The sequence below is a fragment of the Prosopis cineraria genome, unplaced genomic scaffold (genome assembly GCF_029017545.1).
Source record: "Prosopis cineraria cultivar Desert tree isolate PC_DT_omini unplaced genomic scaffold, ASM2901754v1 PC499, whole genome shotgun sequence".
NCBI classification, from domain to species: domain Eukaryota; kingdom Viridiplantae; phylum Streptophyta; class Magnoliopsida; order Fabales; family Fabaceae; genus Prosopis; species Prosopis cineraria.
In genome coordinates, this window is record NW_026555824.1 from 13,445 (window position 1) to 31,000 (window position 17,556).

At 32.5% G+C, this 17,556-nt stretch overlaps 3 protein-coding genes and 1 long non-coding RNA gene across 4 annotated transcripts; 3 read left to right on the forward strand and 1 right to left on the reverse strand.

Moving 5' to 3' along the window:
* On the forward strand, nt 1-3,468 carry LOC129297333 (probable disease resistance protein At5g63020). Its single transcript, XM_054935678.1, has 5 exons — nt 1-374; nt 980-1,645; nt 1,738-2,052; nt 2,433-2,763; nt 2,937-3,468. The coding sequence occupies exons 1-5, from the start codon at nt 111-113 to the stop codon at nt 3,323-3,325; spliced, it is 1,965 nt and encodes a 654-aa protein (XP_054791653.1). The 5' UTR covers nt 1-110; the 3' UTR covers nt 3,326-3,468.
* A 6,091-nt stretch (nt 3,469-9,559) lies between these two features.
* On the forward strand, nt 9,560-11,597 carry LOC129297337 (uncharacterized). The gene is made up of 4 exons (XR_008590187.1): nt 9,560-9,661; nt 9,841-9,896; nt 11,050-11,091; nt 11,183-11,597. It is a non-coding gene; the product is annotated as an uncharacterized LOC129297337 (long non-coding RNA).
* Nucleotides 11,598-13,296: 1,699 nt separating this feature from the next.
* LOC129297335 (mitochondrial arginine transporter BAC2-like) lies at nt 13,297-14,354 on the forward strand. Its single transcript, XM_054935679.1, has 2 exons — nt 13,297-13,530; nt 13,647-14,354. The coding sequence occupies exons 1-2, from the start codon at nt 13,297-13,299 to the stop codon at nt 14,352-14,354; spliced, it is 942 nt and encodes a 313-aa protein (XP_054791654.1).
* An 897-nt stretch (nt 14,355-15,251) lies between these two features.
* On the reverse strand, nt 15,252-16,505 carry LOC129297338 (pyridoxal 5'-phosphate synthase-like subunit PDX1.2). Its single transcript, XM_054935680.1, has one exon. The coding sequence runs from the start codon at nt 16,328-16,330 to the stop codon at nt 15,431-15,433; it is 900 nt and encodes a 299-aa protein (XP_054791655.1). The 5' UTR covers nt 16,331-16,505; the 3' UTR covers nt 15,252-15,430.
* Between the last annotated feature and the right edge of the window lie 1,051 nt (nt 16,506-17,556).

Consider the following 17,556-nt stretch of genomic DNA (forward strand, 5'->3'; position numbering starts at 1 on the left):
TTGCAGAACTAGTATGCATTTATTTCTCTCTCAGCATCACATCCAAGGGAACTTTACTCTCTCTCAGTTGAGTCTTCCTCCACGCCTAATCATCTCTCACAGATCTGTTCATGCTCGACACTAAAATGGATCCGTCTTCCTTTGTTGGAGTCATAAGGGAAGCTGCCAAGTGTTTTTGTGGCTGCGTCAAACAAGAGGCTGATTTCGTCTTTGATTTGGAAAACAATCTGCAGAAGCTGGAAGATCAGAATAGAAGGCTTGAAGACATTAAGAAAGACGTGGAAGCACAAATTGAAGAAGCTGACAACAATCCAGAGATGCAAATATCACATCAACTCACTGCTTGGCTGCAACGAGTTGAAACCCTTCAACAGGTAATTTCTCAAGTTATGATTTACCTGTTAACATGTCTTTTTCTTTGAATTTGTAAGACCTTTCTTTGTCAATTAATTTTCTTTGATTTAGATTCTAGATTTGAACTTTAATTTCCCTCTATGAAAGTAAAGTCACATGGACTTAATTAGCGATGATAAGCAAATACTCTCTATGTTCGATGTATAAAATATTTATAACTTCAATTTATTCAAGAATAAAGTATTTATTTTTTATGCAATCAAGGAAGAATAAAAAAGAATATGTTAATTTCAACTCTCATGGAGATAAAAATAGTACACGAAATTGGGAATCATTAGAATCTGTATGTTTCAATTTCATGGCATCATAATATATATTTTCTAACTAATTAATTCTAGTATTTGAATTTGTGCGAACGCCGGCAAAAAAAATGTTTCCTTTTTCGTGTTTCAATACAGTGAAAATCGAAATTAGAATGTATATGCAAAGATCATGTCATGTGCACATGGAAACATGACTCAAAAGTATATATATTTAATTACTACTTACTACAAGGTCATGACCCACAAATAAGTAAAGAGAAGATTGTGCACTTAATTAACAATCTTAATTATATTCACTGCAGAAAATAAAAGATATTGAAGCACAAGGAGACCAAGAAATTCAGAGCAAATGTTTTAGTAAAAGGTGTTCAAAGGATTGCATGTCAAGCTACAAGCTTGGAAAGATCATTGCTAAGAAGCTCAAGGATGTGGATGAACTAACAACTGAGGGGAAAAGCTTCGGTAAGGATTTTAAAATTGCACACAAAGTACCACTCAGAGCAAATGAGATGCCTCAAGATGAAGTGGTGGGATTAGATTTGATGGTTGATAAGGTGTGGAATAGCATTGAAGCAAAGAATGTTGGTGTTATTGGTTTATATGGAATGGGTGGGGTGGGAAAAATTATCCTATTAAAGAAAATTAACAATGAACCTGAGAAGAGAAGGTTGGATTTTGATGTTGTGATGTGGGTGGTGGTATTGAAAGAGCCCAACTTGGATAATATCATGGATAATATTAGAAAACAGGTTGGGATTGATTATGGCATTTGGAATAGTTGTAGTAATCAAGATGACAAGGCAGCAAAGATATATAGAGTCCTTGAAAAAAAGAAATTTGTCTTATTATTAGATGACATATGGGATACATTGGACCTGAAATTGATGGTGGGAGTGCCACATCCAAAGGAGACTAATTTTCAATGCAAAATGTTATGCACAACGCGGTCAGAAGATGTTTATGCAAAAGTGTGAAAGACCATTCAAGGTAGAAATATTGATAGAGGAAGAAGCATCAAAGCTATTTTGAATGAAAGTTGGCGTGGAAACTTTGAGGTCAGACCTTAAAGCTTACTAAGAAGATGGCTAAAGAATATAAAAGGTTACCACTTGTGCTAATTGTGGTAGGAAGTGCCATGGCTGGAGTGAAGATATTGGAAGCTTGGGAACATTTCATAAGTAAATTAACAAGTTCTTCTTTTACTGCACCAAATTTGAAGATGAAAGTATTATCTGTCCTTAAATTTAGTTATGATCGTTTGGATGAAGTACACAAAAGTTGCTTCTTGTATTGTGCATTATACCCAAAGGATTGTGAGATTCTAGTTCCTGATCTCATCGATAAATGGATGTGGGAGAAATGTTTTGTAAAGCTATGATAAAGAGTGTACAAGATATGCATGGTTATGGGGAGTCTATTATTGAAAAGTGGAAGCTTTTGTTCTTGCTAGAGGGTGTTGAAAATGATCTTTTTATGAATCGTACAATTAAAATGCATGATATGATCCGTGACATGGCACTCTGGATATCACATGATCAAGGTAATATGAAACACTTGCCAAGAATTTCAATCATGAATTATTGGGAATCACAGAAAATCCTAGATACTCTAAATGCCACAACACTAGTTTTATTGGAAATTGGTGATGTCGATATACTTTGTCAAGTAGATATTGAATACATGAAGAGATTGCGAGTCTTGGATGTAGAAGTTAGAGAACGATTATTTCTAGAGATTGGTGGTTTAGTTTCTTAGGAATATCTTTCTTTGCCAATGGAAGATATTCCAAGAGCAAAGTATTTCATGAACTTGTTGTACTTGATAAATTTAAAGTTTCTTAGCTTGTGGGGATACGAGGTGATGGAATGGAATATTCCAATGGGAGTGGTATCAAGTCTTGAACAATTAAAAGTGTTTAGACTTGATGACAAGACAAAGATTAATCGGGAAGGGAACATTTTAGAAGAGCTAGAATCGCTACCTGATATTGAAGAATTATGTATACGAATAAGGAGTCAAGATAGTCTCAGCAAATTATTCAACTCAATCAAATTGCAAAGTTGTACATGCAGCCTTTCTATTCAAGGCAGGTATTTACAGAATGTCGATTTATTAGTATCATGCATGTAAAAAATGAAGCACTTGCGGGAAATTAAGTCGTCTTTGTTGAATATTATTAGAAGCAAGGAATATTCTTTTGTTGTCGGTACATGTTGCATCTAACCAAGCTCTCAATGGTGGCAATCTATTCATGTTCAGTATCTCATGCGACATGGCTCAGGCATGCTCCACTCCTTCAAGAACTTGTCATTCTTGGATGTGAGTCAATGGAACAAGTGATAAAAGAAAAAGAAGAAGCAACAGAAGATGAGGATATTGTGGATTCGTCCTTATTCTTGTCTCTTGTTACGCTGGAATTGAGCTTTTTACCAAAGCTTAAGAGCATCCACAAGGCAACCTTGCCTTTTCCTTCCCTCAAATCCATAACAATATATGATTGTCCAGAGCTGAAAAAGTTACCACTTGATTCCAATTCTGCCAAACTCAAGTTGACACTCATCCAAGGACCAGAAAATTGGTGGAACAATTTGGAATGGGATGACCACGCGGCCAAGCAGATATTCCAATCCAAGTTTAAAGCTTATTAATTTAGCTTCCGAGTTTTTGTCAGATGTAGATGCATTATTACGATCTCTGCTTTTCATTACTTTTCTTCCTTAGTGTGGCTTAGCTTTTCCACTCAAAAATAAAAGTAAACATGTGTGTTCCATGCATATGATTCCTTAATCAAGTATGAGTGCATTGTGTTATATCCTTTATTTTTTATAATTCGCTTGACTTTTCTTTCATAGGAGTTAGCTAGCTTGATTAATTATTTCACTATTTGCTTTGAAAGTTCACAAGAAAATAGTGTAGAGAAACCTTTTTTGAAGGTTTCATGCAACATCTTCATCATTTCAAAGATAAATGGCAGTATGGGCTCCAAAGGAGGAAAAAAAACAATGAGGGTCCAATATAATTGAAGGTTCATCTATTTACAAGTACAGGTTCATTAACTCACTCGTAAATAGATGAACTTTCAATTGTAATGAGCCCTCATTATAATTTTTTCTCATTTGGAAGCCTTAGGTGCCATTCTCCTTTATTTCAATCTCTCTTCTAGTATTTATTCACACTCCATATAAATTTATTATTATTTTCTATAGTGTGTTTGAATTAATAGCAATTTGAATTTAAATTTGGATTAAATTTTTTATTTGGATACACAAAAGATTATAAATTTGAATTTGTGATAATGTTTGCTGTCACAAATTTGTGATGCCAAAATCCATCCTAAATTTAGGACAAATATTCCACTGCAAAAGTAGTATCTCAACTTTGTGACGAGCAAATTCATGATATACACATTTTTGTCACATATTTGGGATGGAAAATCCATTGCAAATCAAGAACAAAGTCTATCACAAATTGCCTGTTTTCTAGTAGTGATTTAATTTCCATCCACTCAATAGTTAGTTAATTTTTAAATCACAAGTATTAGACTAAAATGTCACTATTTTAAAATTAAATATTTATTAAAAATTATTTAAGTTACTACAAAACAATTTTAGTGCAGATATTTTATTATTTTTATCATAGTATAAAAAGATAAATTTGATCATTTAAATTTTTTTAAACATATTTATTTGGTAATTTTTTTAATGTCTAACCAGATATGTTGTATAAAAAAAATCTTTCAAACATGCATGTACAACGAAAATTAATGAATTATGAATTTTATAATAAAGAAAATCTTTCTCGATATAATTTGGTAATTTTCACTCTATAGTTTAATATTTTTATTATAATTAATTATTTTTATATCTATCATTATTTAATGTTATTTATGTTGAAGAGAGGGTGTGTAGGACAATTTGATACGAGGATAAATTGTATATCTTTGATAGGAGGATAAATTAATACTTTAAACTTTAAAAATAAATTTTAATTAATAAATTTTTATTTTAGAATCTTTGATATAATATTTTAATAGTGTTCAAAATTATTCAAAAGTCTAAATTTTAAAATTAGAAATAAATTTTTAATAATTTTAGCAGAATTGAAGAGTTGTTTAGATTAATGTACAAAATAGACCCTGAAGTATTATGTAAAAAGTTTCCTTGACCTTGAATTTTTAAAATGTGCAATGATCTTAAACTTTTAAATTCATAACAAATTACCTCACCGTTATCTTTTTCTCAAGGCCATTACTATTCAACGTAGGGCTCAGTCAAATGCTAATATGGTGAGTCTTTGCTAATATGTCATTTATTAATTAGCATCACAGACCTTAAACTATTGCGTGAGTAGTGTCTTGGACCCTGATCTTTGCAATTTAGAGCAAATTACCCTCATCATTTATGTATAGAATATTGACTATTATGTAAACCAAATTAGCTTCTAAATGGTCTGTTGTGGTGAATGCATCGTTAGCTGTGGCTAACGACCTATAATTTTATGAAATGATTCCCTTTTTTGCAATGTTTTCCAAACGATTGTTATCACATGCTTTCATATATTGTATAACTATGATTTAGTCTTATTTTGAATAATATTTATTTACTTAATGGTGAAAACTTGAGATTTTATTTTAAAATAAGTTTAAATATCAGAGGATTTTAATTAATTGGTTAATTTTGATTTTAAATTTGTTGATAAAATCATCAGCTTTTGCATTCATCGTTTATAAAATCCTCTTAAACTTAAACTCTTTTTTTTCAAATGGAATCCCAAATTTTTATCATTAAATAAATAAACATTATTCAAAATGAAACTACACCAGAGTTATAGAGTGTACGGAAGTATGAAATATCAATCATTTGAAAAACATTACAAAAAAGGGGGGGAACATCATTTTACAAAATTATGGGTCGTTCGCCAACAATGCATCACTGCAGCGGATCATGTTAAGACTAATTTAATCTACATAATAGTCAACATTCTATATATAAATGGTGGGGATAACTTGATCGAAATTTAAAAGTTTAAGGTCCAAGACGCTACTTACACAATAATTTAGGGTATGTGGCACCAATTAACAAATGATACATCAGTAAGGGACTATCACGTTAGCATTTGACTGGGGCCCACAATGAATAGTATGGTAAACAGTAACGACGTTAACAAAAAGATAATGGTGGGGGTAATTTACTTTATTTTATACATTTTAAAAGTTTAGAGTTCAGGATATTTTTTTCGTAATACTTCAAAGTCCATCTTGCACATTAACCCTTGTTAATATATTAGGTGCTACTTGTGAACACTATATTTTATTCATGTATTTTAAATATAATAATAATAATAATCATTATCATAATAAAAATATTAAATTTAACCAAAAAATAAAATTTTAATAATATAGATAAAATGAAAAGATAAAAAAATTAATTTAAAAGGTTTTGATTTTATTTTATCCTTATCCTGTTAACTAGGATTTTATTTTTTTAATTAGTTAAAACAATCAAAAAATATAAAAATAAAATTTAATTCTTTTTCAAGAGTTAATTTAAAAAAATGATTGAAAATAGAAAAAAGAAATATTAATTCTTTTTAACCAAAATTAAAAGTTAATCCTTTAAGAATTTTTTTTGAAATAAAAAATAAAGAAGATAAATAAATTTAATTTTTCTTCAAAATTAATTTTGAAAAATAGAGTTGAAAATATTGTTTAAATCTTTTAAAAAAATCTCTTTACCAAATTATCTCAACAATCAAAAAATCATGAGAATCAACTTCTTAATTCTTTTAAATCTGATTGTTTCCTTTAAAATATATTTACACATAAAAAATCCAAAAAAATGATAATAAAAAATAAAAAAAAGAATAATAAGGGAGATTGAAACATTGAATGATCCAGCATTTCATTCAGCCTTAAAGAGCCCTTCAGTGGCCTTGATTGAAGAAGAGGAGACATGCACAAATGCAGAGAGAAGAGGCATAGGTGCGGCTTCATCCAAGGTTTTTAGAACGCAGCAGTCAAAGATGAAGGGAACACACATACAGAATTCTGATCTTTTGGCCTCTCGTGCGAGCCCTAAAAAAGGGACACCTTGTATCCTCTTCTATGGATTCAGGGCAAAATTGCTCGACACATGGAGAAAAGCAAAGGTTGGCGGTGAAAGAGAACGACTCGGCAAACGAAAGACAACGCTATATGATAGAGGAGAAGGTCAAATCAGGTTAGAATTTGCAGATTTATGCATTCCAAATGGGATCCCAAGTTTTGACCCTTTAAATAAATAAATATTATTTAAAATAAAATTAAATTAAAATTATAGAGTATACAAAAGTTTGATATATCAATCCCTTGAAAAACATTGCAAAAAAAGTTCACAAAATTATGAGTTATTTGTCGCCGCCAACAATGCGTTCATCACAGCGGATCATACTCAGGCTAATTTAATTTATATAATAGTCAATATTCTATACATAAATGATAGGAGTAATTTGTTCATAAATTTAAAGTTTAGGATCCAGAATGCTACTCATGTAATAGTTGAGGGTTTGTGATACTAATTAACAAATGATATATCAATAAGGAACTGTTATGTCAGCCTTTGACTAGGCCCTATAGTGAACAATAATAGTTTTGACAAAAAGATAATAGTGGGAGTAATTTATTATGAATTCAAAAGTTTATGATTCATCTTGCACTCTTTAAAAATTCAACATCTAGGGTGCTTTTTGCGTACTATTTCAAGGTCCAATTTACACATTAACCCATCAATTAATATCATAAGTCACCATTATTTATAATCATTGATCACTATCACTATTTGTCCATTTTTTAATTCTAACACTATTTTTAAATTAACATAATTTAATAATTTTTTATTTTGCTTTGAAAAATAATTTTAAAAATTGTATCTTAAACAGTTTTGAAAGCAAAATATAGGAACTCAATTAAATAGGCCCATAATTTGCTAATTTTTTAATGATAGATGATCTTAAGTTTTTTTCTTTTTTGGGAGAAGAGTGTTGTCGCCAAATTGATGGAGCCGTAATTAAATATCCAATTTATTAGAAAAAATCAATATCGATAAACGTAATGACGATGCTATATTTTCTGGAATATAAGTTACTAATGATGGAATAATTAATTTTTTAATTAAAAAGATCTATTCAATTAATAGAACAATGAAATTTACAAAGTGAATTATTTTATAATTAATAGCTTGTAAAACTAGTTTAATTTTATAGAATGATGGTAGATGTCGCTCAAGGGAACAAGTGATCAAAGAAGAAGAGAATATTGGGGATTCCCTCTTTATTCTTGTCTCTTCTTGTCAGACTTATTTGAGGAATTTACCAAAGCTTAAGAGCATCACCTTCGCCTTTTATTTTAAGATTTCATGCAACCTTTTTTCATTCTTTGTGGTAATTAAACGAAATAGAGAAGTGGGGTTAGGAGATTTTAATTAATTTTCTTTACTCTTTTTAATTTTCATCTTTTCTTTAGTAAAATTTTATAACTCCATTTTTTTTATGAAATCAAATTCATTAGACTCCCCTTCCCCTCTGTTCAAACATGGGGTTAAAATTTTGTCCTCATAAAAAAAAATCCAAACAAGTGAAGTATATCATAGATCCAAGCCAAAAGGTTAAGGGGAAAAAAAAAAAAAATTCTACTCTCTACACATGCACCCCCTCTCTCTTGTTGTCTTTTATAAAAGAAAGTTTAGATGAGTTAAATTTTGAGAGCTTACCAAGCCTAAAGCATATATCTAAATTTAAATAATGATTATAGAAATACTTATAGATTGTCTACTAATAAAGTCTTTACATAAGTACAATAATAAAATGATTTCAGTCTCTCCCTCCTTCCTTTTCTTTTGTAAAAGGTAATTCTAGAAAAGGGCCATAAAAAGTTTATTAATTTTTACATAGGTTTTGTAATAAAAATCATTAAAATGAGCTTATGAATAGGATTAAAAGAGTACTTAATTTAATTATAAATGAACAAATTCAACACTAATGCTTAATCTAATCCAGTACTAGAAATATATGGTAGAGACATGTTGACATGAACATGATTATCATATAGGAGATAGGAGATGGTTCATTATACGGCATGAGCATCAACTCCGCCTTTGAATGAATTTGATGTTGAAGGTTTGACTTTTATTTGATTTTCTTCCCCTTCTTGTTCTTCTTTCTTCCTTTTTTAATCCAATATTGTTTACAAAAATTAACGGTTTTGGGGGAATATATTTACAAATATCACTTAATATACTCTGTTCCCAAATTAAAAATCCCTGTAAATTTAATGTTTTAATTGACAGGGATTGAGATTTATATTTGAACCAAATCTCTCGTTTGAATCGTAAAAAATTATAGGTTTGGATTTGAAGTTCAAATCCCTCATTTGAATATACAAAAAATTATAGATTCAAATTCAAATTTATTTTTTATTATAATTTATTTTTAATTTTAAATTTACTCTACATTTTAGTTATTTAAAATTTTAATCACTTCAAATATCTCATGTCTTTATATTTTTATTATTAATATCTTTATGATTCTTATATATTTTCTCATATCTGATTCGTGTCTCTTACCAATTTAAAAATGAATATAAACTCACCATTTTTAACTTTTATTTTAAATCTCAACTCTTTAAAAATTTTTAAACTATTCAAATAAAATATTTTAAATGCAAAAATTTAAAATGTAATATTTAAAATATAATATTTAAAATTTAAAATTTAAATTTAAATCCACCATTTCAAGCGGTTAACTAAAATTATTTTATTTATTTATTCGTTTATGAACGAGAAGGGGCCTCTCGCTTTTACTTTTGGCGATCGGCACAAATATAAAGCGGTGAGAATCCGCGAGAGGCCATTGTGGGACGGGGTAAGGTTGCGGGGCTTGAGAAAAGTTTTCTTGCTTCTGCATTTGGGCCGGACCCTAGCTCTGCATCGCAACCATGTCGTCCAAGCAAGGTAGCTCCTTCGCCGATGTCGGTCATTGGAATCATCTGATTCTCCGATTCGGCGGATGCTTCTTATGTTTTGAACTTGTGCTTTCCCCCTTTATTTTCGATCTATGAAACTCTCGTGTTTTGATCTGTTCCCTAGAACCTTGATTTTTCTTTCCGTCTGAGATTAATATTTCGGTGTAGGTGGAAAAGCCAAGCCTTTGAAGAAACCCAAGTCTGATCAGAAAGAATACGACGAGGTATTTCATCGATCTAAAGGATTTTGCTGCTCTTAAACTCTGGTTTCTTGATTAGCATGGCTAAAAGAATAGAAATCTATAAGTCGAGTTACGTTTTTGATTGACCGGTATTAGATAGATAAAATTATTAGACGGTGGGTAATATGCTTCCTTTAGAAAGTAATGAAAGCTGTTGGAAGAAATAGCAGAACGATGTCTTGTTTGGGGTTGGTTAAGATTGCATGAAAAATATGTTGTTATTAATTGTGAAGTCTTGATCTATTTTTATAGACTTGCAGCTGATGTTCTTGAAGTATTAAAGGATTTTTCCAGGACTTATATTTTTTAACTCCGTATCGGGAATATACGGCATGTTTATGTTGCTCCTCTTTTCTATACGTTTCTTCCATGTAATTTTTCTAGATTAATCATTGGGCGATGAACTGATTGTTGTTGACCATGTTATTACCCATTTCATCTTATCAAAGAGAGTTCATCTAGGCAACTGATTTTAATTCGTCACTTTGTTCTAAAATTTGCACCTTCTTTGGGTCATAAAAGGTGCCTCTTAAGACCAGTGAAGTAAGGAAGAGGGATGTGGACCAAACTGTTCAATCTCACCTCATTCTGGAAGATCAATACTTGCTAGTGCCAGCTCTGATCTCATCGGCTAAAACTGGGATTTCATGCAAATAGTCATGCGGAAGTTACTTGGTGATCTCATTTTAGGGTCTTTAGTTTTTGATGGAGGTCTGGACTATGGTCTCCATTCATTACACATGGAAAACTGCTATGCACTTTCACTTATCCGTTTATGTTGTAACATGTCTTCAATTTCATACCCTGATGCATTTACTGACACAAACAGACAGCTTGTATTCAAATATGACATGTACAGAGAAAGTCATGGGAAAGTCATGGGAGGCATTGGTGAGGAAAGTGGAACAAATAATCTTGAACTCTATAAAGAGGGATAAAGGAAGATAAAAAAGAATACTTATAGATGTTGTTGAAAGAGATGTTAGTTAACAATATTTTTAAAAGTTTGGTTGATGATAGAGTACAATAATGTCATGCATGTAGCCAACCCTATCTAGTGGGATAAGGCTTGTCATTGTTGTTATTGTTTATTGGGATCTTACATTTGATTTGTATCTATATCTGTACTTTGCAGGTTGATTTGGCTAACCTTCAGAAGAAAAAGGAAGAGGAAAAGGTTCGATATTGTATCTCTAATTTTGTACTTACAAACTGATTTGTTGTTAATGTGCCAATTCAAACTCACTTCTTTTGAATGCTTGAAACAGGCACTAAGGGAGCTGAAATCCAAGGCACAACAAAAGGGGGCCTTTGGAGGTTCTGGGCTGAAGAAGAGTGGAAAGAAATGAAGGCTTTCCCAGCATATTAGTACCCTACGCATAGTTATTGAGCTGTCACTAAATATGCTACGAGAGCATGTCTAATTAATGTGGTCTTTGTCTAAGAGATACTTTCTTGCTTGTATTTGTGAACCCAAGTGCGTTGTGTTACACGCACAGTAAATTTCTTGTTTGCAGCTTTCCTCTAAGACTGTCTTGCTACTTATTGTTGTGAAATGTGATTGCTTTAGCAAGGTGGTTAGACGTGTATCATCATAACAATTGAGGAATATATCTCCCCTTTAAGAAAAAGTCCCCTTGTGTGTCTGAGATTGACATTCAATACCAAGAAGGGTTTAATCAATTTTTTAAGCTCCACATTTTGTCAATAGTATCAAGATTCTGAATTGCAACAGATACAGAAGAGAGAAAGGAGTTGACAGTGACACATAAACTAAGCCTGCTCTATCTCAAACATCTGAACTGTTCTGAATGTGATTGCTTGAAAACAGCATTCTTCGTTTGATGTATCATCAAGTTTGAAATTAGTTAGAACTCGCAGTAATGATCGAAGATGGATTGCGTCCCTAAATATATCTTGGGATCTACTAATAAATATTAAACCATTAATTTTATTTGAGAAAAGAATAAACTTCAACTTTTATTAATATTTAAATAAAAAATAAATTTGCATTACTTTTTCTCTGAAGGTTAATAAGTTTAAATGAAGCAATATTAAAAATATATAATTACTACCTCCAAGTCTTGAATTAAGGCTCATAAATCTTTTTTAGAATGTGTCTTACAATAAGCATCACCTAGTATTAGATTAGAGATTTTTTTGCAATGCAATCCATAGAACGAATAATAATTTGGTAGAAAATTTTTATTAAAAATATCTCGAGTTAACCATTTTTTATTTTTTGGGTGATTTAAATTTTAAAATTTGAATTCAAATGGAAATAGAAATATTACTGTTAATATTGAAATAAAAAGAGATTTAGCACCTACAGCAAATTGCATTTTATATGACTAGTAGTTAATAGTTTAATGTTTAGAGTTTTCTACTTTCCCATATACTTGCATGGATGGGGGCTAATCTATAATCCTACCATTGATAAATGGTAAATATTACCACTTATTTAACTGGGGTCAACCTTTGTATTTAATTATCAACCATATGTGGAGCAAACCTAAGTAGGAAATAATTGACACATCACAAAGATTAAGACATACAAAAAACAATTGTATTATCATCATCATTATTTCTTCCATGGCCGATGCATGCAGCGTGTAAATTACATATAATAATACAGAGAAAATTTCCTGAAATGCCGTGGTGAGTGCATTTCTTTATTTGAGACATAAAAACAACGGTTTATTATGTCTCAAGATTCTGAAACGCACACCATTCATATTCAATAACACCAAGCCTCTCATGAAAGAGAGCATTGGTCTCTCGCGCTTCAGGTTCTCAGCACACTAAATTCCCGACGAAATAGAAGCCGTTTGTTTGCATTTGTTTCGACCTATTATTGCTAAATATTTCGGTCCCTCTTTTCCTATCTCTGTCTTCCTTCTTTTCGTCCTCGCTAGAAGCTGCAGATGAAAAGCATTTAGCAATAGCCGGAACCTCAAACGTTTCCAACTTTGAATTCAATCACGTTTCGGGTTAACAGAACAAAAGAAAGAATAATCTAGCCTGGAAAGAGCAGGTAGAGAACGGCGTTTTAGCTTGCTCTGTTTACAAACTCAAATTACAGAGCAGGAAACAGAAGCCAAAAGCCATAACCAAGGACGTTTTTAACGTCCAATGGTTTTACAGTTTGGGTCTGCATTGCCAACAAGAAAAGGATTTGGATTGCAGAGCAAACGCCAGAATCTAGAAAACTGTTGAGCTTGTGATGGTTTCAATAATTGAAGTACAAAGCAGAACCTTTCCCAGAAGTTCTATGACATTTTACATGCATATCGCAAATACAATTGGGCATGCCGGATACAATCTGACTTGATCCGTGGCGAGCAACAGAAAGAAACAAGACTTGATACAAAATAAGAGAGGAATGCTGTGGGGTGAATTTGTGGGAAGCAGTTGGAGTAGAGAATTTGTGGCAGGAGGTGTAGGGGGTATGGCTGGAGTGATCTCTGGTTATCCACTGGACACCCTCCGAATCCACCAACAGAACTCAAACATGCCAACTTCTGTGTTCAGCTTGATCAAAGATGTTGTGTCCAACGAAGGCCTTGCCTCTCTATACAGGGGCATGGCTGCTCCTTTGGCCGCTATTACTTTTCAGGTCATTTTTCTCTCTTCTATGTCTTAATTATTGGCTTATACCCACCCAAATGTTTGGACACAAGAATGTCATTGATTATTATAGCATATTGATCACTCTTTGTTTTCTGGATGCAGAATGCTATGATTTTCCAAACTTATGCAGTTCTCTCAAGAGCTTTTGACTCATCAGTCTCAGAAAATAGCCCTCCTTCCTACAGGAGCGTTGCTCTAGCAGGACTCATAACCGGTGCTTTACAAAGCACAATTGTCTCCCCAGTAGAACTGGTCAAAATTCGCCTCCAGCTTCAGAGAAAAGGCCAATTAAAAGAATCCTGTGAAGGTCCTCTATCAGCCACAAGGAAGATATGGAAAAGAGAAGGTCTTCGAGGAATATTCCAGGGATTCAGCATCACAATTCTCCGGGATGCACCTGGTCATGGTGTATATTTCTGGACATATGAATATATGAGGGAACAACTTCACCCAGGTTGCAGAAAAACTAGTCAAGAAAGCTTGAACACAATGCTAATAGCAGGAGGATTAGCTGGGGTAGTGAGTTGGATTGGTTCCTACCCTTTTGATGTTATAAAGACAAGACTCCAGGCTCAAACACAATCATCACTGAAATACACAGGAATCCTTGATTGCGTGGGACAGAGTGTCAGAGAAGAAGGGCATAATGTTTTGTGGAGGGGTATAGGAACTACAGTGGGTAGAGCTTTTATAGTGAATGGTGCTGTGTTTGCTGCTTATGAGATTGCTATGAGAAGCCTGTCAAACAGTGGAAGTAGCAGCACTAAAAATCTAGGAGATCCATCCTTTTCTAGAAACTCAAGACAATGAGACACCATTCAAACAAGTGTCTCAGAAACAAATAAAAGTAAAAATTTCGCATTTGACATTCATTGCCTATGAACACAGTTGGCAAGTTCCTAGTTAGTAGCAGTATTCAGCAAATTAGATAATTAGAAACATTCAACGGATTTGGTCTTTTGTACCATGTCTCTAATTCAGAGAATATATCTTAGTTTCCCTTTAAGACACTATGTTCAGAAACAGACATGTTCATCCCATCACCCTTAAATGAGACATTTTTCAATGGATGATCGTATCTCTCGTTTTGCTTAAAAAAAAAAAAAGGTGCCCTTGAAATCTGTTTTTCAAGGTAGCTGAATCAATATTAAATACTCGTTCAACATCAGCAAGAAGAGATAGAAAACTTAGAAGTATCCCTATTGTAGAGAGCTTTCAAGTTCAGACAATGACGGGAGGTTATGAATTTTTCCGTAAATTATTAAAACATTTTGTTAACAGGATCAAAATATCCACTGCCTAGTCACAACATAGACCGAAAGAGAAATTAGGATCTTGTAAATTAGTAGACATCAAAGATCCAACTGTAAATGTATATCATCGTCATTGTCAGCCATCATTCCAGTTAGAAGCCTGATAGATTTCTAAGAATTCGAATCACACTCCTTGGACTAAAATAAACAACTTTAACATGGAAGGCAGCCAATTTATTCCAATTCACCAAGGCAATGCAGCGAAACTCGATGAATGGTAAAGCCAAATACAGATCATTCGGAGCAAAACAATTACCAATATAGATGAAGCATATCCTCTGTTATTATTACAAACTAGACCTATAAGCTCAATCATATATTGTCCTTTTATGAACTGAAATTTCACATAAAAGGCAACAATCAACTCATCTTTGTAATTCTGAGCAACCAGATAAATGGTAAAGCCATCTCAGATCAATATGTATAGCAGAAAAGAGATTAAGAAGTACATACTCTATTTCCGTAACAGAAAAAAGTACTATATGCTCAACCACATAAATGGGCTTACCGATACAACTATATGTGCTGTATGATGAATATACCAACGGTTAATTCGATTAGAGACTGGCGCTACTAAAAATGCTCAATCCTGTCATCGCTACTATTGAGACCTTCCATGGCCTCAGCCAAGCCATAGCAGCTTTCAACCAACACATTAGGATCATTATAGTGCCCAACTGCCTGAATGATTCCCCTAACTCGCTTGTAAGGATCTGAGCAGTCAAAGACTTCTGATCCCACAAACACACCATCACATCCCAATTGCATCATAAGAGCAGCATCAGCTGGAGTCACAATGCCTCCGGCAGCAAAGTGAACGACTGGCAGCCGACGCATTTGCTTAACTTGCGCCACCAGATCGTAAGGTGCCTCTATCTTCTTTGAGAATGCAAAGACTTCGTCCTCATCCATGTTGCTCACAGTCCTTATCTGCCCCATCACTGACCTCACATTCCTCACTGTCTCAGCAATATTACCAGACCCTATTAATTCCCCTTGGGTCCTTATCATCGCAGCACCTTCCCTGATCCTCCTCAATGCCTCTCCAAGACTTCGAGACCCACACACAAATGGACAAGTGAAATTGAGCTTGTTGATATAATTTTGGTCGTCTGCTACAGCTAGCAACTCGCTTTCATCGATATAATCGACACCAACAGCTTCAAGAATCTGGGCCTCGACGAAATGCCCGACCCGAGCCCTCGAAATTATGGGAATATTCACGGCCTGCTTGATCAGTTTGAGAAGAAACGGATCAATCATTCGCAAAATGCCTGGGCGACTTGGCTCCGAAACAGTGATAGCACAAGCACCGGCTTCTTCTGCAATCTTGGCTTGTCGAATGCTTGAGACTTCAAAAATAGCACCTCCTCGAGGCATTTGACGCCCTCCTGCATTGGATGAGAATGAATTCATTTCTCGTTCGGTAATGGCGGTTCTACTGTAGACCGTGACAGTGCCATCTTCAGCCATGGTAATGTGTTTGAGAAAATGCCTAACTGATCAAGAATCAAGAATCAAGAATCAAGAATTGAGAAATATGTGAATGTCAAATCAGAAGAGGAAAAAAATGGCGAAGAGATTGCGTAGCGTGGACTATTTATAGAGGGAACGGAGTAGAAACGGAGGTTGTTTCCAGAATACCCGATGGAGTTTCAATGCTCGAATAGTCGGTGACGAGAGCGATGAAGAAACTCTGTTTGGTGTTTGACAGTCATTAAAAAAAAAAAAAAATCAAAGGATAAAATGACATTCAAGGACCTTCCGCCAAAAAAAAAAATAAATACTGAATTAATATTAATTAAATTTTCAATAAAATTTTTAATAAAATAAATTATAAATATTAATTTAAATAGTTACAATAATTTTTTTATACTCTAAAAATTATATTTGATATTTAAAAGCTCATTTATAATTAAAACTCTTAAATTTATAATAATTTAAATCAATATTTTTAATTTATTTTTTAAAAAATTTGTCAAATACTTAACTGATATTAATTTAATATTTTAAAATTTAACTATCATTCTTTCAAATTAAATTACATTACATATTTATTCTTAAATTTAAAAAAGAGTTATTAGACATGTAACTCTTTTTAAAAATTAAAATATTGGGCCTTCTTTTAAATTTACAAGAGGATATTTTGGAAATCGTATGTCAAAAATTGATAAAAAAGGGAGAATGATTTACATTAAGAACAAAGAAGACCTCCTGTGGAATGAATGTGACTAACAAATAAAATTAGGAGAGGTAAGGATCAACATAACAAATATTATCATTAAACTCTTAAGTTAATTTTTTGATTTTTTTGATTTTTATATTTTTAATTTATAAAATTATATCAACTCACTGAAAACTCAAATTAGAAGAAAATTTAATTAAACTCGTGAGTTGACTTTTGAAGTTCATTATTTTTACATTTTTCAACTTATAAAATCATATCAACTCTCTCATGAATTTAGATTAAATACAAACTCAATTAAACTTGTGAGTGACTCAATTAAACTTGCTAAACTTATTAATTTTTTATCGAGTTGAGTGAGTTAATTGGTATACACGGTATAAAACTCAATTCATAGAAGGGGTGGAATTTGGTTTAAAGAAAAATAAAACTCAAAAAATAAAAACTAATATTAACAAAAAAGAAATACAAAAATAAGTTGCCCTATGTTTTGAAATTAATATGTTGAGTGTGA

What these genes read in the sequence shown, in the direction of transcription:
- LOC129297333 (XM_054935678.1), top strand. Translation starts at nt 111, where the DNA reads ATGCTCGACACTAAAATGGATCCGTCTTCCTTTGTTGGAGTCATAAGG. An exon ending in CAGAAGATGTTTATGCAAAA is followed by an intron (nt 1,646 to 1,737) that starts GTGTGAAAGACC and finishes CTTTGAGGTCAG; the next exon opens with ACCTTAAAGCTTACTAAGAA. An exon ending in ATGCAGCCTTTCTATTCAAG is followed by an intron (nt 2,764 to 2,936) that starts GCAGGTATTTAC and finishes ATTCATGTTCAG; the next exon opens with TATCTCATGCGACATGGCTC.
- LOC129297335 (XM_054935679.1), top strand. Translation starts at nt 13,297, where the DNA reads ATGCTGTGGGGTGAATTTGTGGGAAGCAGTTGGAGTAGAGAATTTGTG. An exon ending in TGGCCGCTATTACTTTTCAG is followed by an intron (nt 13,531 to 13,646) that starts GTCATTTTTCTC and finishes TTCTGGATGCAG; the next exon opens with AATGCTATGATTTTCCAAAC.
- LOC129297338 (XM_054935680.1), bottom strand. Translation starts at nt 16,330, where the DNA reads ATGGCTGAAGATGGCACTGTCACGGTCTACAGTAGAACCGCCATTACC.